This window comes from Heloderma suspectum, chromosome 7 (genome assembly GCF_057233095.1).
Source record: "Heloderma suspectum isolate Gila_16-S chromosome 7, 16-S_ref, whole genome shotgun sequence".
Lineage (NCBI taxonomy): Eukaryota > Metazoa > Chordata > Lepidosauria > Squamata > Helodermatidae > Heloderma > Heloderma suspectum.
This window is the reverse complement of record NC_139464.1, coordinates 702,440-722,601: the sequence shown is the minus strand read 5'-3', so window position 1 is coordinate 722,601 and position 20,162 is coordinate 702,440. Positions and strand designations below refer to the sequence as shown.

General features: G+C 49.4%; 1 protein-coding gene across 3 annotated transcripts in view; it reads left to right on the top strand.

Moving 5' to 3' along the window:
- Positions 1 to 2,798: 2,798 nt before the first annotated feature.
- The window catches only part of GCNA (germ cell nuclear acidic peptidase), a 56,603-nt gene continuing 39,239 nt past the window's right edge, over positions 2,799 to 20,162 (top strand). For 2 of the 3 annotated variants that reach the window (XM_084808723.1, XM_084808725.1), the window contains exons 1-5: positions 3,165 to 3,311; positions 6,541 to 6,578; positions 12,767 to 12,830; positions 18,035 to 18,099; positions 18,606 to 19,040. In XM_084808723.1, coding sequence (XP_084664849.1) covers positions 3,238 to 3,311; positions 6,541 to 6,578; positions 12,767 to 12,830; positions 18,035 to 18,099; positions 18,606 to 19,040 — 676 coding nt within the window. In that variant the 5' untranslated portion in view covers positions 3,165 to 3,237. Of the gene's footprint in view, positions 3,017 to 3,164; positions 3,312 to 6,540; positions 6,579 to 12,766; positions 12,831 to 18,034; positions 18,100 to 18,605; positions 19,041 to 20,162 lie in introns of those variants that run through there. The other variant, XM_084808724.1, reaches the window with a different exon arrangement.

Here is a 20,162-nt window from a genome sequence, read left to right as displayed (position 1 = left end):
TAAATGTATCAGAAGCAGTTAACCAGCTATGGAGGCAGTTGGACCACTTGATGACAATGGAGCTAAAGGAGTACCAGGGGACCACAGAGAAGCTGAGTGAATTCTTCTCATCTGTCTTCACTACAGAAGATATAGGACAGACATCTGTGCCTGAACTGGTGTTTTCAGGAAGGGAGTCAACCTTATTGGTAAATTAAAAGCAGATAAATCACCGGGCCCAGATGGTATCCATCCTAGAGTTCTCAAAGAACTCAAATACGAAATTGCTGATCTTCTAACCAAAATATGCCACGTCCCTAAGATCAGCCTCTGTTCCAGAGGACTGGAAGATGGCCAATGTAACACTATTTTTTAAAAAGGGATCCAGGGGTATCCAGGAAATTACAGGCTGGTTAGCTTAACGTCTTAATGGTAAATTGGTTGAAAGCATTATTCAAAATAAAATTAATAAGCATATAGAAGGATAAGCCCTGCTGAAAAAGGATCAACACAGCTTCTGCAAAGTGTTCTTTGAGAGTGTCAATAAACATGTGGTCAGGGGTGATCTCATAGAATCATAGAATAGGAGGGCTGGAAGGGGCCTACAAGGCCATCGAGTCCAACCCCCTGCTCAATGCAGGAATCCAATCTGGTAGACATTGTTTACTTGGACTTCCAAAAAGCTCTTGACAAAGTCTGTCACCAAAGACTCCTGAGCAAACTTAGTCATGGAATAAGAGAAGTTGTCTTATGGATCAGTAACTGGTTAAAGAACAGAAAGCAGAGAGTAGGAATAAATGGTAAATTCTCCCAATAGAGTCTTCTAAATAGTGTGGGGGGGTGTCTTTACATGCATTTCTTTTTTAAAGGGCCCCTCGTTACTTGCACTTGCATGCCCGTTAGCTATCCCTAGTCCTGCTGGCTCAACTTAACCAAAGGCTCACAAATGCGGGGGGGGGGGGGGGGGGGATGAACCTGACTGAAAGATCTGCCACAACAAACAATTCCCTTTATGTAGAAACCTGATGATCCTACCTCCATCCTACCTGGATGGAGATGGATCACTGAAACCTGGCTATGTCCTGGTAACCTTCCATTTGATTACTGCGATTTGTATGTGGGGCTCCATCTTTGAAGATGGTCTGGAAATGCCAGTTAGTACAAAATATGGGGGAAGGAATGTTGTGATATTATGGTAATGTTGTTCTATCTTCGCTGGCTCCCACTTCTATTCCAAGCCCAATTTAAAGGGTTGGTTTTAACCTATAAAGCCCTTCACAGCTTGGGGCCACAATATCTGAAGGGCTGCCTCTTCCCATATATTTCTACCCATGCCTTGAGATTGTCATTTCATTTCTTACTTTTCTATACCGCCCAATCGCCAAAGCGATTGGGCGGTATAGAAAACTTTGTAAGTTTTAATCTTTGTAGTTTACAAAGATTAAAATCTAAAAACACAATATTGTAACTTCAGATAAAAACTATTTACATACAACATAGAAACATACACAAGCACACATATACATACAATTTGTAAAAAGTGGCTGCCATTAGAGATCCTGCTCAGAGTGCCCTCACACGCTGAGCGTGGGCCTTCTCAGTGGTAGCCCCTCAACTGCAGCGACCTCCCTAGAGGGGCCTGCCTGGCGCCTCTTTTCAGCACCAGGCAAAAACCTCCTCACTCCTGCAGGCTTCTGAACTGAAAGGTCTTCATTACTAAAACTGATACGCCATCACAATTTGGTCTATTTAAAATAAAATTGGGGGGAAACGGTGAAATGGAGTACCGTAAAAGAGTAAGATAACGTGCAACCGAAGGGCGAGCGGGCTTTCAGAGGCGGGATGTCCTCGCCACCCAGCCCGCGCCTCAAGGCGGCTGTCTCCGCGAGGCTTAGTTGCGACACGTCGACGCCGCGGGCCGCACGCCCAGCCGGGGCAGCATCGCTCGGCGGGGGCCGCCCGCCGCGCTCCGGCCGCCGAAAGGCGCGTCGGCTACTCGCTCGCTCAATCCGCGCCGTCCGCGCGGCGCCGCGAGAGCCGTCCGCTGCCCGGCCAGCAGCGCGCGCCCGCGCCGGCCTGGCGCCGCCGCCCAGCAGGCCGGCAGGGCCGTCGCCCGAGGCGCGGGGCGGGGCGGCCGGCGGGGCGGCCGGCGCGGCGGGCGGGAGCGCTGCGCCCCGTGGCCCCGGGCGCGACGGGGCGAGGCCGGCCCAGCCGCACCGGCGCGCCGCGGGCCGGGCGAGGAGGCGCGTGAGCGGGCGAGCCGGCCGGGCGCCCCGGCCTCCCGGGACTGCCGGCCGGGGGCGCCGCGGGCCCGGCGCGCCGAGGCAGCGCACGGCGGGGCGCGCGGGGCTGCCGCGGCCCCGCCGGGTCCCCGAGAGCGCGGCGGGCCCGGGCGGCGGCGGGATCGCCGGGGCGCGCGCGGCCCGGCCCAGGGCGGGCCTCCCGCCGGCTGCTGGGCCGCCCCGGCCGCCCCGCCCCGCCCCGCCGGAAGGGCGTCGCCGCGGCCCGCCGGCGGGAGTTTTGAAGCGGGCGGAAGTCGCCCGCGCGTCGCCCGCGAGGGAGCCGCGCGTCCGGGGCGGGCCGGAGCAGGTCTGCGGCGAGCGGCGCGCGGCGCTCCAGGCCGCGCCGCGGGTTGCGGGCCTCTCTCTGGCGGCTTCAGACGGGGCGCGGCCCGCTGGCGGGGAGTGGCAGCTCCGGGGCCCGCCGCTGGTGGGCCGGGCCGGGCCGGGCCGGGCCGGGCAGTAGCTCAGCCGTGAGGCCTTCCGGGCTGCCTGGCCGTTGGGCGGGCCGCGCCGTGGCGACGGCCCCCCGCCGCCCGCGGGAGGGCCCGGCGCAGCCCGGCGCCTCCGCCGCTCAAGGCCCTTGCGCGCCGGCGGGGCAGCGCGCGTGGCCTGGCGCGCGGAGCCCCGGCGCCAGCGAGGAGGCAGGGCCGGCGGGCGGGCCCGCGGGCTGGCGTGGCGCGCGGCAGCCCCTCGCGCGTAGGCCCGATGGCCCAACAGAAAGCGGCCGCGGGGCGCGTGCCGCCGCGCGCCGAACGGTGAGTAGCGCCTCGAGGGGGCGACGCGTTCTTCTGCGGCGCGCGAGCCCCGTGAGGCCTCCGGCGCGGGGCAGCGGAGCTGTCGCGCGCGCTCCTGCCGCAGTGCGGTGGCAGCGATCGACGCAGCTTCCCCCGGGTGCTGCTCGCCTGGACGTGACCAGCGGCAGAAACCCGCGGAGGGCGGATCTGCCGAAAGCAGCGAGCCAGCCTTGGCCCGCGTGATGCCCTGCAGACGTGTGGGGCCGCGCGGCCGTCCGGGGGGCTCTAGACTAGCTGGCAGCAAGGGGCGCCCCAGGTGAGCCCTGCAGTCCGAGCCCCACGGGCAGAACTAGGACGAGGTTTTGGGTGAACTGGGGAACATTTTGTCCCCATTTCTCATTCAACGAAGCACCCCCCCAGCGCATCGTCAGAAGCAGAAATATCATTTAATTTTTGTGAACCGCCCAGAGAGCTTCGGCTATTGGGCAGTATAGAATTTAAATAAATAAATAAATAAAATTTATAATAAAACACACCCCAAATGCTAGCACTGAGGTTATGCAGAGAAATCACACCAACTAAAGGTTGGATAAAGGTTTATTAAAACAACAGTAAAGGGGTAGAGGGAAAGGGAAGAATGGAAGTAGCAAGTTGCACAAAAGGATGCAAAGCCAAATTACTTAACTACATACAGGGAGCTTCATGAACACCCCCCCAAGCCAAAATAGCAAAGCTACCTGGCCTATCCTTAGCATGCCTAAGTATGGGTCTGCCCAGTTAGCAACCAGCCATCTGCGGGTCCAGAACCACCAGGACGAAGGAAGACACCATGCCTCTACCACAGCCCTCTTTTAAAGCCCAGCCCTGGCAACCCAGGGTAGACCTTCCTTCAGCCGGTCACTGGCTCGGCCCCTGGGTGGCCCGCCCTTGCCTCCAAGAGGCTGGAACTCCCCACCAACTCCAGCTGTTGGCACTTCCCAAGTAGCAGCGACTGCATCTGGCCTTGAGTGAAGGATCGAGGAGCCTCTAGATCAGCGGTCCCTAACCTTTTTGGCACCAGGGACTGGTTTCGTGGCAGACAATTTTTCCACGGACTGGAGGGGATGGTTTTGCTGGCGGACTTCCGGCCGCTGGGAGGGAAATGGCATCCGTGTAGCGTAAAGATTTATGTAGCCTATTACTTGAAGAACAGGGACACAAATGGCGTCTGCTATGTGGATGCCATTTGCGTCCCAGTGGCCAGAAGTCCTCCAGCGGCCAGAGCCGGCCGGCAGCTCCGCAGACTTGCCGTGGAGCAGAGCCGACAGGGGCCGGCGAGGATTCCGTGTGGAGGGACGGATCGCTTCTCCCCCCCCCCCCCAGACCCAAGGTAAGGGAGTTTCACACACCCCTGCGCTCACCTCCTGCTGTATGGCCCGGTTCCTAATAGGGCACGGACCGATACCGGTCCGTGGCCCGGGGATTGGGGACCCCTGCTCTAGATAACACACAATCCCAGGTGGTTACATCCAACGTGACCACGTGGCCTAATCTTATGGTGGAAAACAAGCCGTCATTCTTGACACTGTGCATAGGATAATATCCAATGTTAGTCCTACATAGAGTACAAGAGGTGGTCTGTGGCAAACTGGTTTTGTGGGATAGGTTCCAACTTCTTCTGATGAAGTGGACAAGGTGCTTTCATCTGTAAGGCTGACCACCTGCTTACTTGATCTTTGCCCATCTTGGCTCATTATGGGCTGCAGAGAGAGACTGGGTGAGGGGATCAGGGCGGTGGTGAATGCCTCCCTTGAGGAGGGAGTGATACCATCAGCCCTCAAGGAGGCAGTGATAAGACCGCTCTTAAAAAAGCGTTCCTTGGATCCCCAAATTCTGAACAACTTTTGCCCAGTCTCGAATCTGCCATTTGTGGCAAGGTGATTGAGTGGGTGGTGGTGATGCAGTTGAAGGCACACTTGGAAGAATCCGTTTATCTAGACCCATTTCAGTCGAGCTTCAGGCCTGGGCATGGGACAGAAACGGCCTTGGTCGCCTTGGTGGATGATATGAGGAAGGTTCTGGACAGGGGTGAATGCTCCTTCCTTGTTCTCCTCGGCCTCTCGGGTTTTTGATACCGTTGACCACGGTATCCTCCTGGACTGCCTGGAGGGGTTGGGCGAGACACCGTATTGCGGTGGTTCCTGTCCTTCATCTCTGGCAGGTACCACGGGGTAGCACTGGGAGAGGAGGTTTTGGAACCGTGGCCGTTCGCTTGTGGGGTGCCACAGGGTTCCATCCTCTCCCCGATGCTGTTTAACATCTATGTGAAGCCGCTGGGAGCTATCATCAGGAGGTTTGGGGTGTGGTGTCATCAATCTGCGGATGACATACAGCTCTACCTCTCGTTCAAATCTTCACCAGCGTTGGCCATGGAAACCCTGTCTAAATGTCTGGAGATGGTGAGTGGCTGGATGGGGAGGAATAAGCTGAAGCTGACCCCTGACAAAACTGAGGTACTTCTGGTGCGAGACAAGAGGAAGTCGGGGGATGTTGACCTGGTGTTGAATGGGGTATGGCTACCCTTGAAAGACCAGGTCCGCAGCCTGGGGGTCATTTTGGATGCCCAGCTGTCCATGGAGGCTCAGGTGTCAGCTGTGAGCCAGACAGCACTGCACCAACTCCATCTGATATGGCGGCTGCGCCCCTACCTTCCTGACCATCTTCTCCCATCGGTAGTACATGCCCTGGTCTCCTCTCATTTAGACTACTGTAATGCGCTGTACATGGGGTTACCCTTGAAGACGGTTTGAAAGCTGCAGCTGGTACAGAACGTGGCGGCTCGCCTGATTAAAGGCAGCCGCTGGCGAGATCACAGCACTCCAGTGCTGAAGGAGTTGCACTGGTTACCAGCTGTTTTCCAGGCCAAATTCAAGGTGTTGGTTTTGACTTTTAAAACCCTATATGGTTCCGGCCCAGCCTATCTTAAGGAGCGCCTCCAGCAACACCAGACAGACCGCTTAACAAGATCAGCCTCGGATGGCCTTCTCTCTGTCCCGTCGGCCAGGACAGCTAGACTGGTGGGGACAAGGGCGAGGACCTTCAAAGTGGCCCCCACTTTGTGGAACTCCCTCCCTAGGGAACTCCGCCATGCCCCCTCTTTAATGAGCTTCTGCCGCGCATTAAAAACGTTGTTGTTCAGGCAGGCATTTGGGGTGGGTTAGGGTATTTTTAGAAAATGGTGTTTTTATTGTACAATTTTATTGTTTTAAACTGGTTTATTACATACTTGTACATCGCCCAGAGTGGCTGGGTGACCAGCCAGATGGGTGATTAATAAATCTAATTAATTAATTAATACACACACACACGCTGAAATGAATAGGACTTAAGTTGAGAGTAACTTAAGTCTCATTCATTTCACTGGATCTACTCTATGTAGGATTTAACGTTGGATACTACCCAAACTGCCACTTCACTTTTTTGTGTGATTTCAATTATCAGTGTAGAATACTTAATGCCACGTGAATGATTAGCCACGTTGCTTATACTGTTGTTTGTTTTTGCAGCTCAGCATCTTCAGACACTGATGATGAATTTGAAAAGTGTAAGTAAAACCTAACTTCTGCAGGGATATGGAAGTTACATGCTTTCTGAATGCAGGACTTTGAGCTCTGGGTGTCTGTTCTGCATTTTTTACTGCATGCTTCCGTTCTTTGTTGGGGATATTTATTGATTACTTAAATTATTTTTGCCCCACTCTTCAGCCAAGAGACCCCCAGTGTGGTTCACACAAGTTCAATAACAAGCCATATTGTTGGAGGGGCATGGAGGTGGGGCATGCCTCCATGGGGCATGGAGGGGCCATAGCTCAGTGTGGCAGAGCATCTATTTTGCATGCAGAAGGTCCCAGGTTCGATCCCCAGCATCTCCAGGTTGAGTTAGGAAAGAATCCTCCCTGAAACCCTGGACATCCACCACCAGTCAGTGTCAGCAATACTGGACTAGATGGACCAATGGTCTCATAGAATCATAGAATAGTAGGGTTGGAAGGGGCCTAAAAGGCCATCGAGTCCAACCCCCTGCTCAATGCAGGAATCCAAGTCAGAGCATCCCTGACAGGTGGCTGTCCAGCCTCGTCTTGGATGCTTCCAGTGTTGGAGAGCCCACCACCTCCCTGGGTAATTGGTTCCATTGTCATATTGCTCTAAAAGTCAGGATGTTTTTCCTGATCTTCAGCCAGAATCTGGCTTCCTGTCACTTGAGCCCATTCTTCTGTGTCCTGCACTCTGGGAGGACTGAGAAGAGAACCTGGCCTTCCTCTCTGTGACAACCTTTCAAGGACTTGAAGAGTGCTATCATATCTCCCCTCAGTCTTCTGTTCTCAAGGCTCAACATGCCCAGTTCTTTCAGTCTCTTCTCGTAGGGCTTTGTTTCCAGTCCCCTGATCATCTTTGTTGCCCTCCTCTGAACCCTCTCCAGTTTGTCTGCATCCTTCTGAAAGTGTGGTGCCCAGAACTGGACACAGTACTCCAGATGAGGCCGAACCAGTGCTGAGTAGAGGGGAACTAGTACTTCCCGGGATTTGGAAGCTATGCTTCTATGAATGCAGCCCAAAAGAGCATTTGCCTTTTTTGCAGCCACATCCCATTGTTGGCTCATATTCAGCTTCTGATCAACAACAATTCCAAGATCCTTCTTGCTTGTAGTGTTGTTGAGCCACGTATCCCCCATCTTGTAACTGTGCATTTGGTTTCTTTTTCCTAGGTGCAGAACTTGGCATTTATCCCTATGAAATGTCATTCTGTTGTTTTCTGCCCAGCGCTCCAGTCTATCCAGATCACTTTGAATTTTGTTTCTGTCTTCCGAAGTATTAGCTTTCCCACCCAATTTGGTGTCATCTGCAAATCTGATCAGCATTCCCTGCACCTCCTCCGAGTCATTAATACAAATGTGGAAGAGCGCTGGGCCCAGGACTGAGCCCTGCGGTACCCCACTCGTTACCTCTCCCCAGTTTGAGAAGGTCCCACTGATAAGCACTCTTTGAGTCAGATTCTGTAGCCAACTGTGGATCCACCGGGTTGTTGTTTCATCTAGCCCCCTTTGAGCTAGTTTGCTCATCAGGAGATCATGGGTCACTTTGTCGAAAGCTTTGCTGAAGTCGAGGTATATGATGTCCCCAGCATTCCCACGGTCCACAAGGAAGGTGACTTGATCAAAAAATGAGATCAGATTCATCTGGCATGACTTAGAATAGAATAGTATAGTAGGGTTGGAAGGGGCCTACAAGGCCATCGAGTCCAACCCCCTGCTCAATGCAGGAATCCAAGTCAGAGCATCCCTGACAGATGGTTGTCCAGCCTCATACTTGTTTTTGACAAATCCATGTTGGCTTCGAGTAATCACGGCATTGTTTTCAAGGTGCTTCCAGATGGATTGCTTTATCATCTGCTCCAGAATTTTCCCAGGGATTGATGTCAGACTGACTGGTCTGTAGTTCCCAGCTTCCTCCTTTTTACCCTTTTTGAAGATAGGGACAACATTCGCCCTCCTCCAGTCATCTGGCACTTCCCCCGTCCTCCATGATTCCTCAAAGAGAATAGACAGCAGTTCTGAGAGTTCTTCTGCCAGTTCCTTTATTCCTCTAGGATGCAGTTCATCTGGCCCTGGAGATTTGAACTCATTCAAAGTCATTAGGTGTTCTTTGACCATATGCCTATTGATCTCAAGCTGCAATCCTGCCCCTTCAGCCTGTACTTTGCCTTTGCCAGGGGGCTCATAGACCCTCTTTTGGGAGAAGACTGAGCCAAAGTAGGAATTGAGCACCTCTGCCTTTTCTTTGTCATCTGTTATCATTTTGCCATCCTTATTCAATAGCTGAACCACCATTTCTTTCCTCTGTCTTTTACTATGCAAAAGTCTGACTCCATATAAGACAGCTTCCGATGTTCCTATGCTCGAGGCAGTCCCTATGTACAGACTTACAACCTAAGAGATACGACACAAAAGGAAAATGGGATAAGGGGCAAAGAGGAAAACAAGCAAACTTCGGCACCAGTTCTTAAAAGTTACTGAATGTATTTGTTCCGGAATGCGTCTTCCTTGTTACCTTTTTAAAAAAGGGATGACGTGTCAGCAGTGTCCTGTATGGGTGACTGCATAGCTCATTCAGAGTTAGCATCGCTCAGGATATGTCTTGGGGCTAGGGTATCTGAAGGACGGCTTGCTCCTGTCTGAACCTGCCTGTTCCTTACGAGCTGTGTTGGAGGCCCTGCTCTTGGAGATGCTGCTGCTGCTGCTGCCTCCTTCAGAGGTGAGGTGGATGGCAACCTGAGATAGGGCTTCTTTCTGGGTGGTGCCCTGTTAGTGGAAGATGCTCCCAAGGGACACTCAACTGGCATCTACTGTAGGAGCTTCTTCATGTCGGGGAAGACACTTTTGTTCTTTCAGATTTTAATAAAGAGTTGATTTAATTCTTGTTGATTCTCTGCATTTATTGTGTTGGATCCAGACTTAGTCATGCTTTGAGTAGACCTGCTGGAATCAATGGGACTTAAGTTAGTCATGACCAACTTGATTTAATTGGGGCTAATCTAAGCACAACTAAGTCCAAGTCCAACCCATTGTTTCAGGGGTTTTAAAATATTGTCTAATTTAATCGTATTGTTGAATTTCAAATCTGTTTTAGCTGCCTTGGAAGCTTTTGCTGAGAAGCTAGATAGATGTTTGTTAAATAAATAAGAAACGAAGGGCACAATCCTATGCATGTTTAGACAGAAAAAAGTCCTACAACTCCCAGCATTCCCCAGCCAGCTATGGTGGCTGGGGAATGCTGGGAGTTGTAGGACTTTTCCCCTGTCTAAACATGCATAGGATTGCCCCCTAAATTGGAAGCTGCTTTATCCTAAGCCAAAGCAACCATCTGTCTAGCTCAGTACAGTCTCCTGCACGGACTGGCAGTGTCTCTCCATGGACTGGAATCTTTTCCAGCTCTGCTTGGCATGGCCTGAGCCTGGGTTCTTCTGTGTGCAGAGCATGCACTCTACTGCTGAGCTACAGCTTTTTCCCAAATAAAGTGCTGCATGATACTAACAAGGGCCTTCAGCTTTGGTGGTGGTACTTAAGCATCCCACACTGAAGCCAAAATAAATGGCTAGTTTGTTTTGCCACAGAAAAGGAAGAATTGCTCTATTTCACAAGACAAAAAAATGAGATGGGAAGCCATAAAGGTGCATTTATAAATCTTTAATTTGTGTAATTGAAAGTGAATAGTTCAAAGCCATTTTTAGCGAAAAAAAGCTCTTCATCAGGAGATAAAATCTGGCAGTCTCTAAAAACAGGCTCTGTTAAATGCTCATGAAAGTACACTTGGTTTGTGTACTTCTTGTGATGTTCTGTTGTATTTTATTGCTAAAGTGTCCGAAGATACTAACTAAGCACTGTCTGACAATGATTAAAAATCACAAGGCCCTTCCCACAATCATCCAGCCTGGAAAACAACTTGGGGTTCCAGTTTGAGCTGGGTCAGTGCCGGGTGTTTTCCTCTCTGCCCCTTTTCATATGTAAGAGGTAAAGCACCACCTTGAGAATTGGTGAGAATGCATTTGTTGTTCAGCTGCTGACTAGGCATCTGAAAAACCAGCCAGAAAGCAAGCTGTTACTAGCTATGTTTAAAACTCTCCACAGCCCCTTTTCTTTGCTTCTCCTGTTCAGTTGGATGTTTAGCAACTGTATACATATTTACTGAAAGCATTTTTATGCCATATTTTGACTTTGAATGCCATCAAACCAACTTACCAAAAAAATAAAACAGTGTAAAATATAAGAGTGAAGTGTACAAAAATCAGTTAAACAACTGAAGTATCTTAAATATAATTAAAAACTCAGAAGACCAGGACAGAATTTCCTTGGTGGCTGAAGTATGATCTTGATGCTGCCCGACGAATGTGTCTCTAGGCCACTGCTGGGGACCTTTTCTATTTAAGCAGGTGCATCCCTTCAGGGTTAGTAAGTGGGGGCGTCTGGTTGATGGTGTGCCAGGCCTCCTTGTTTCTCTCTTTCTCCCCTCTTTTCACTTTCTCCCCTCCTGCCATCGGTTGCCAATGGAGGGTCAGAGTGCTTTTGCCAGAGATCTGAATTGATCGCTTGCAGAGGGCTTTTGGAATTAGCTTGAAGGCCACAGAAAATTAGACTGAGAAGTGCGGGTTGCTCACCCCTAGTCTAGGGAGAAAGTAACCCAACATAACTTCGCCACAGAAAAGGCCTTCTTTCCAGTAGCCACCCACCCAGCAGCCTGCAGGTGGGAGCGCTTGGAGAAGGGCCTCAGAAGGCGCTTCCAATTGATGGGCAGGTTTGTAGGGGAGAATGTGCTCCTTGAAACAGCAGGCCAGTGAGGACTTCCACAGTTACAAGCAGTGCTTTGAATTGGGCCCAGAATCCAACCTGAAGCCAGTGAAGATCCCTTAACACTGGGGTAAAGTCTTCGCAGTTGTTGTTCTGTGCCAGCTGAAGCTTCCAAACGGTGTTCAGAGGCACACAATGCACTCGCAGCAGTCTAGCCAGATGTTGGCCACAGCGTGGACAATGGTGGCAGCATGAGCTCTTTACACGCAGGGCTGCAGCTGCCCCCCAGCCTACATGGATGAAAAGTGCTACAGAGGCCACTTGTGTGCTGGCTCTGCAAACACCCCCACAGGGCTAACCGGATATTGACCACTTCTGTACTTGAATAAACCATGGGCTGTCAGCACCTCTGCCTCGCCTGGATTGCGCTCCTGTTCATTACCTGCCCTCCCCCCCGCCCATTTATCCCCCGGCAAGGTCGCCTTTTAGATGAAAGGGTTCGATGAAATGGGGGAGGGCGAGCAAGTGAGAGTTGGGAGTCCTCTGCACTCCCTCCAGTCCCCAGGCAGCCCCTCACAGCCATTTCATGTAGATGTTAAAGAGCATGTGGGACAAGAGAGAGCCCTGCTCACACTGACCACTTGCAGTTTGCCCGGAGGTACTAGGCCTCCTTAACGTTTAGATGATAGTGTGCAGGGAAGGGTGCCTCCCCTCTTTCTGTTCAGCCACCCCCATGTGATCGCTAAGCCCCCAGAGTGTAGGTGCTCCCTGTCTCCATCAGCAGCCCTCAGCCCGCTTCCCCCAGACGCCGTTGGTTGGCCTGCGCTTGTGCCGCTTCCCGTATGCTCCTGAGTCCCGTGTTCCCAGGTACCAGCTCCGCCTGCGCAGTGTGCATTCTTCCCAGTTCCCAGTTGCTACCACCTCTCGCTGTCCTCTCACGTTGTGGGGAGTTTGGAAATTTTATTTTGTCCATTTAAGTAGTGCTGAACTGTGGGGACTCCCTAACTTCAGAGAAGCAGAAGGGGGTATTGGGCCTTTGGGGGCTTGAAGAGCATTCTGCATGTGTCTAACTCAGTTTTGGTTGATAACTAATATGATACACCATTTCTATAGCGCACTAAAGATGGTGCCATCTCTGGTGGATACTTGTGGGTGACCAAGAGGGCTGCTTAAATACAGTAAAATAACATTCTTCAGTGAAAGGATGGCTCAACCACTGATATCTCTCCTTTGCCTAAAACTGAAGGTTTCATTCTATCTGCTGTCAAGCAGTTTTATGCTTAAGTTTGAGTTCTTTGAATATGGACCACGTTCATTCCTTCAACCTGGCAAACTGGAGAACTTTGACTGGTTTAAATGTTGATTTGCTTTCTAGTGGTCACGTTCGTAGAATTTGGGAGAATTGCTTTAAGGAAAAAGTAATGATTTCCCCCCTTTCATTATCTGACTTAGTTTTATCTAAAATGAAGACCCCCAAATCTGCAACATGTTGCACTCCAAGGAGACAAAAGAACAGGTGTGTATTGGAATTTGCTGTGTTGACCTTTGTAGTAATGTGGGTTTTCTGGAAAATGTTGAACAGGAAAGATTTCCACTGCCCTGAATTGATGGAGAACTCATTTAGCAATTTATGTGACTTACCTTTAGTTAAAAAAAAAAAACCCTAAAAAACTATGCCATTTTAATTTTATAGTCCATATAAATATCTGAAGATATTTTTGAGTAGCCAAAAATAGCTGAATTCAAAGTATTTGATTAGGAATTTTTGTTTAATAAAGTGCACGGTGTGGTTTAAATGTTATAGTCAAGCAAATCCAAAGCTTTACTTTGGAAATTACTTCTGCTGGAATACTTGCATATATGAGAACTCAGTAGATATACTTCCTTTGTACTTTTAAAGAAAAAAATGAGGCACTGAAAACTTACTAAATTTAGTATGCCTGAACAGCTATGCACAGAATATATGCTTCCTGGGGAGTGTTACATGAAAAAAGTGAATCCTAACTGTGACTTTAGATTTCACTGCTATTTAATCCATTTGCCCAGTTTGGCTTGTACTGTGTTCCTTCATCCATTTCCTAAAATTAATAAAAACATAATGCACTTCTAACACTGGGAATTTTTCTACCCAACATCACTGGGTCTGTGTCCTCATCTGTAGCAGCTAAGTGCATCTTGTATGTGCTGGTTTTAATGTGTTTAGAGTAGTGAAATATATTGTATGTAAGGAATTTCCTCCCATGGAAAAATATTTCTGCTTCTTGGTGGCTCAAGTGCACTATGTGTCCTGTCGTTTGGATTAATAAGCACTCCGAGGATATTTGTTTTCCCACACGCTACCACTAGAGACAATTAAACGATACTAAGGATGAAGATTCAAGACAAGAAACGCTGAAAAATATATGCCCCTAGGCCAAACAGCTATGATATGGACACAATTTCTTCTGATTACTCAAAGGAAATTAATATTAAACACAGATTAAAGAAACTATATAATGCAAAGTTTTGTAGCACTTTAAAGATTAACTGTGGCAAAATGTAGCTCATCCCACAGATACCTGTGGGAAGCTGTCTTATTGTTGCTCATAAGCTTTGAGTTAACACTCTCTCTATGCTCTGGAGATCATACCAGAATCAAAAGACATGGGTATCTATGTTGATCTATTAGGAAAAAATCCAAAGTCAACAGTACGGTACTGCCTTAGCACCAACTAAAATGTCAAAGTAGCAAGCAAGCTTTTGAGTGTTCCAGAACTCCTATTCAGGCTGAATATTAAGCAAAATGAGAAAAGTGGGGAGATTCACATAACCTCCTAAGATGTATTGGAGGAAACTCAGAACATGGAGGTGGCTAGGTTAGCCTCATTACCCTCCACCCAAGAGACGCCTTAAGAAAGAGTGGAGCACAAGGGCCAATGTGGTGTAGTGATTAGTGTTGGACTGCGACTCAGGAAATCCAGGTTCGAGTCCCCACTTGGCCATTACGCTCATTGGGGGATTTTGGGCCAGTCACAGATCCTCAGCCTAACCTACCTCACAGGGCTGTTGTGATGATAAAATGGAGAGGAGGAGGAGGTCATATGAACGGCCTTGGGTTCCTTGCAAGAGGGAAAAAAGGCAGAATATAAATGCAATAATGAATAAATAAACCGCTGCAACTTGATGGTAAAGAGCTGATCCTTACCAATATACCGATATACAATTCCAACAAGAAGAAAAGGTGGAAGACAACAGAAGAAGCCAATGTGGGTTCACAAAAAGCTTAGGGATGACCTGAAAACAAAAAAGGACACATCTAGGAAGCGGAAAGAAGGCCAAGTAACAAAGGAAGAGTACAGGCAGGTATTGCAGGGATGGCGTCAGGAAGGCTAAAGCTGAGAACGAGCTGAGGTTAGCGAGGGAGGCTAAAAACAACAAAAAGGCTTTCTTCAGCTACCTGCATAGTAAAAGGCAGAGGAAAGAAATGGTGGTTCAGCTATTAAATAAGGATGGCAAAACGATAACAGACGACAAAGAAAAGGCAGAGGTGCTCAATTCTGACTTTGGCTCGGTCTTCTCCCAAAAGAGGGTCTATGACCCTCCCTGGCAAAGGCAAAGTACAGGGTGAAGGGGCAGGATTGCAGCTTGAGATCGATAGGCATATGGTCAAGGAACACCTAATTCCTTTGAATGAGTTCAAATCTCCAGGGCCAGATGAACTGCATCCTAGGGGAATAAAGGAACTGGCAGAACTCTCGGAACCGCTGTCTATTCTCTTTGAGCAATCATGGAGGGCAGGGGAAGTGCCAGATGACTGGAGGAGGGCGAATGTTGTCCCTATCTTCAAAAAGGGTAAAAAGGAGGAACCTGGGAACTACAGACCAGCCAGTCTGACATCAATCCCTGGGACTACAGACCTTGACAACAATGCCGTGATTACTCGAAGCCAACATGGATTTGTCAAGAACAAGTCCTGCCAGACAAATCTGATCTCATTTTTTGATCAAGTCACCTTCCTTGTGGACCGTGGGAATGCTGGAGACATCATATACCTCGACTTCAGCAAAGCTTTCGCCAAAGTGCCCCATGATCTCCTGATGAGCAAACTAGCTCAAAGTGGGCTAGATGAAACAACGATCCGGTGGATCCACAGAATCGGACTCAGAGAGTGCTTATCAATGGGACCTTCTCAAACTGGGGAGAGGTAACGAGTGGGGTACCGCAGGGCTCAGTCCTGGGCCCAGTGCTCTTCCACATTTGTATTAATGACTTGGAGGAGGAGGTGCAGGGAATGCTGATCAGATTTGCAGATGACACCAAATTGGGTGGGAAAGCTAATACTTCGGAAGACAGAAACAAAATTCAAAGTGATCTGGATAGACTGGAGCGCTGGGCAGAAAACAACAGAATGACATTTCATAGGGATAAATGCCCAGTTCTGCACCTAGGAAAAAGAAACCAAATGCACAGTTACAAGATGGGGGATACGTGGCTCAACCACACTACAAGCGAGAAAGATCTTGGAATTGTTGTCGATCACAAGCTGAATATGAGCCAACAATGGGATGTGGCTGCAAAAAAGGCAAATGCTCTTTTGGGCTGCATTCATAGAAGCATAGCTTCCAAATCCCGGGAAGTCCTAGTTCCCCTCTACTCAGCAGTGGTTCGGCCTCACCTGGAGTACTGTGTCCAGTTCTGGGCACCACACTTTCAGAAGGATGCAGACAAACTGGAGAGGGTTCAGACGAGGTTCTGACAACAAAGATGATCAAGGGACTGGGAACAAAGCCCTATGAAGAGAGACTGAAAGAACTGGGCATGTTGAGCCTTGAGAAGAGAAGATTGAGGGGAGATATGATCGCACTCTTCAAGTCCTTGAAAGGTTGTTACAGAGAGGAAGGCCAGGATCTCTTCTCGATCCTCCCAGAGTGCAGGACACAGAAGAATGGGCTCAAGTGACAGGAAGACAGATTCTGGCTGAACATCAGGAAAAACTTCCTGAGTGTCAGAGCAATACGACAATGGAACCAGTTCCCTCGAGAGGTGGGGGGCTCTCCCACACTAGAGGCCTTCAAGACGAGGCTGGACAGACATCTGTCAGGGATGCTCTGACTTGGATTCCTGCATTGACCAGGGGGTTCGACTCGATGGCCTTGTAGGCCCCTTCCAACGCTACTATTCTATGAGGATACCAGTGGAGTGTTTATTCCAATTTGAGTTGCCACCTTTGCTCATAGAATATAACCTTTACCTGGTTGTTCTGGTAGCTTTATTGTACGTATGAACTTAATAAACATTTATCTTTTTAAAGAAAAACCCAGCATGCATGTTTTGGAACTCTGCAAATACCATCCTACTGTAGTAAAGGGGGAGGAAGAAAACCCTTCTGTGTTGTTCAGCCCAAAGAATAAGTCCCAAGTGTTGGATCTTCTGACCTGTAGTTTTACAGGGCATTTGTCCTGAGGGAGGAACCTGGGGAAGGGTTAATTGGAGGCTAACTGTGTATGGTCATTTAACAAATACATCTCTTTATTGTCACCTCCCATGTTGGTGGGAGTGAGAATTCTAGTTGTCTGGTTGTATTGTGAAGAAAATCTTACTTGTTGAGATCTAACAACTTGATTTCTCAACCTGTTTGGAATTCTTTCACAGGGTAAGTGGGCATGTATAACCCATTTTGTCAGACTAACAAATACGTTTTTGTGGACCAAAGCCTCCTTTTTCAGATGCATTAAACAGTAATTTAAATGGGTAGGTGTAAATGCCCTGGAGGGGCCACAGTGGCTTAGTGGTTAAGACGCTGAACTGCAGACCAGAAGGTCGGCAGGACAGCAGTTCGAGACCCGAGTGCCGCGTGATGGAGTGAGCTCCCGTCTTCAGTCCCAGCTCCTGCCAACCTAGCAGTTCAAAAGCAAGAAATTGCAAGTAGATAAATAGTTACTGCTTTGGCGGGAAAGGTAACAGCGTTCCGTCAGTCATGCCGGCCACATGACCACGGAAGCGTCTTCGGACAGCGCTGGCTCTTCAGCTTAGAAATGGAGATGAGCACCACACCCTAGAGTCGGACACAACTGGTTGGGGACACCTTTACCTTTTCACCTTAAATGCCCTGAGCCCCAAGAAGAGACACAAAACTGTTGGGTTTTTTTTTACAGTGCTGAGGCCATAAGGTCAAGCAGTAAAAAAAGATTGGAGTCATGTGTCTTAGTCCTATCTAGAGCCCAAATGAATACAGAATGCAGTCAAACAAAAGCAGGAGCCCATCAGCCTGGACATCCCCTGCTCCCAGCTAGCAGCCGTTGGTGAAGAATGGACATATTAAGGGCAGTTGTATGAAGAAGTATCTAAAGCCGAAGAGTTGCTTGGCTGGGCATCCCTGTGGATTAGTAATACTGCATAATTCCTCTAAGAGGATTTCAGCGGTGTTAGAAGTGACTACTATTTGCCCATATGTCTGCCCCTCCTTGCCATTTGACAGGGTGGTGCAGGAAACAATGAAAGGATGGGGTAAAATGTGGGTAGAGATGATGATTATAGAGAGTCTCTGGCTCAACTGGTTCATGGGTCGGAAAGCAAAATGCCCGCAGCCTCAAATCAGGCCTTGCCCCTTGCTTTGGAATTTTGGGGAGCCTCTTAACTGCAGGCCAAATGTGTTCCTTGGTGCCACTCCTTAATAGGCTATTTTCCACCTTTGGTTGCCTTTTATCCTTAACTCCGTTGGCTTTGTGTTTTATCTCCCAGTTTGAATGATTCCAAGGAGAATTTTTTCTGCTATCTCACAAGCAAGTATGGATCTGCCAAAAAAGGCAAGTGACTAAAAGAAGGGAGGGAATATTGGGTCAGAGGAACAAGTGTTCTAACTAGTGATAAGAGAGGTTCCTGTCTTGATCAGTTGGAAGGGGAGGCTCCTGAAGGTTGCATCAGCGTTCAGAGGCCTCTTCCCTGCCCTGATTATGACCAACCCAGAAGTGTTGGAGTCCTTGTTACCTCTGGACATTATCCTGTCTCAGCTTGATTCCCTGGGGCCTTTGCAAGGAAACGGCTCCCTCTCTGTGGGCCTGAGCTTTGGAAGAGCATGTATTATTCCACAGGCCACTGGGTGGGGGGAGTAGATGGCCCTCCTTGCTCCCACAGGGCTGCTGAGATTCTGGCACTTTGCCGATATATATTAGGGCGATGGGCGTTTGTAAAACGTTGCAGTAGTTCTGAGGAAGAGTGAGGCACTGCAGCTTACTTGGTTTGGGGGCACTGTCATACCCGCTAAATAAAACCAGTTTTTGAAATTGAATTTTCGAAATGTATTGCGTTGCAGAACCCAGGCTTGCTCGCACACCTAAAGTGCCTGGGATGCCCAGAAAGGAAGCTGCTCGCTCGGCACCGTTTCTGTCTCCATTCACGTTCAGTGACAGTGACGACGATTCAGTCTTTGTCAAAGGCACACCAAAGAATCCACAGCAGCCCAGACAGCTGGGGAGTCAGCAGTGGATGTGGAGGAGCAAGCCACCTGCCTCTGCTCAGAAGGATCCTGTTGCTCCCAGGGACAGCCCAGATTCTTCCCTGAGTGAAGGAGAACGAGGCTCCTCGAAGGATCCTGTTAAAGGTACAGCCCAGAGCTGGCAGCCCAGACCAAGTGCCATGTTGGGATCAGACAGCTCAGATGAGGAGATGGACAGTCTCCTTGTTCGCATACAGCAAAGAGGAATCTTTCCTGCAAGCAAGACTGCCGCAGTCCGAAAGACTACCCCTGGTAAGGGATGGCTCCTCTCCATGCTAATGCAGAACGTTTTCTGTTCCAGGAGGGAGCAGCAAAACTCAGCGGGGGGTGGAATGGGGGTGCTGCTGCTGCTGTGTCCTTAAAGAATTTCCCCACCTCAAACTAGGGCCCTGTTAGATTCTTTGTCCAAGAATTCATCAGCCATGATTAATGGACAGGTTATTATAGCTTTGGAAACTGGTTAGGTTGTGAGAAAGGAAGTGAAGTATTTTGAATAGAAATAATGTTTTATAAATGGGAGAGTTATTGGACTGTTGAAGAAAGACTGTTGCCCCTCTGTCTGAGTGGGAGTGAGGTTGGAGCGAGCCTTGTGGGCTTCTCTACACACACGTGCCACCTTTTGAGGGTGTGGTGTGTGGATGCACAGCAGAGGGCGGCGTGGGGTGGGGAAGTCCTGGGAGCTCCTGTTACATACCGCTTTTCTGCTGGGTGGGAAGAGTGGGCTTGCAAGGTAAGGGGGGAAGTTTAGGCAGTGAAGAAGACAATGGTGTGGTGTATGAAGCTGTTGTCTAGGGGGGTCAGACAGCACATGTAATGACACAGGAGGCTTTCTACTTGATCGCTACTAGCCACGATGGCCATATTGCCACGGAAGCTGTATGGCTGTGAATAACAGTTTCTGGGGAGCATGAGAAGGAGTCTGCGTTGCACTCGTGTCCTGCTTGTGGGCCTCCCGTTGAGGCATCTGGTTGGCCTAGACAAGCCTTTGGTTCTTCCCTTACTAAGATTGAATGAATGTTCCCTAAAGAAAGTTGGGTAAGCGGGACAGAGTCCACACAACCTCACGCCCCCCCTGCCCCCCCATTATAGAGGCAGCAACTCCTTAAGCATGTACACTCAACGTTGTTTATGCAGAAATATCCTTAAGTTGTTATCTGAAGTTTCACAGCTTTGCCTTAGTCTGGCACCTCTGCCAAGTTTTAAGTAACATTAGTACAAATGTTGCGGGCTTGAGAAAAGACTGGAATGAGGACTGTTACGTCAATGAGAAGAGAAGACTGAGGGGAGATAGGACAGCGCTCTTCAAGTACTTGAAAGGTGGTCACAGAGAGGAGGCCAGGATCTCTTCTCAGTCATCCCAGAGTGCAGGACACG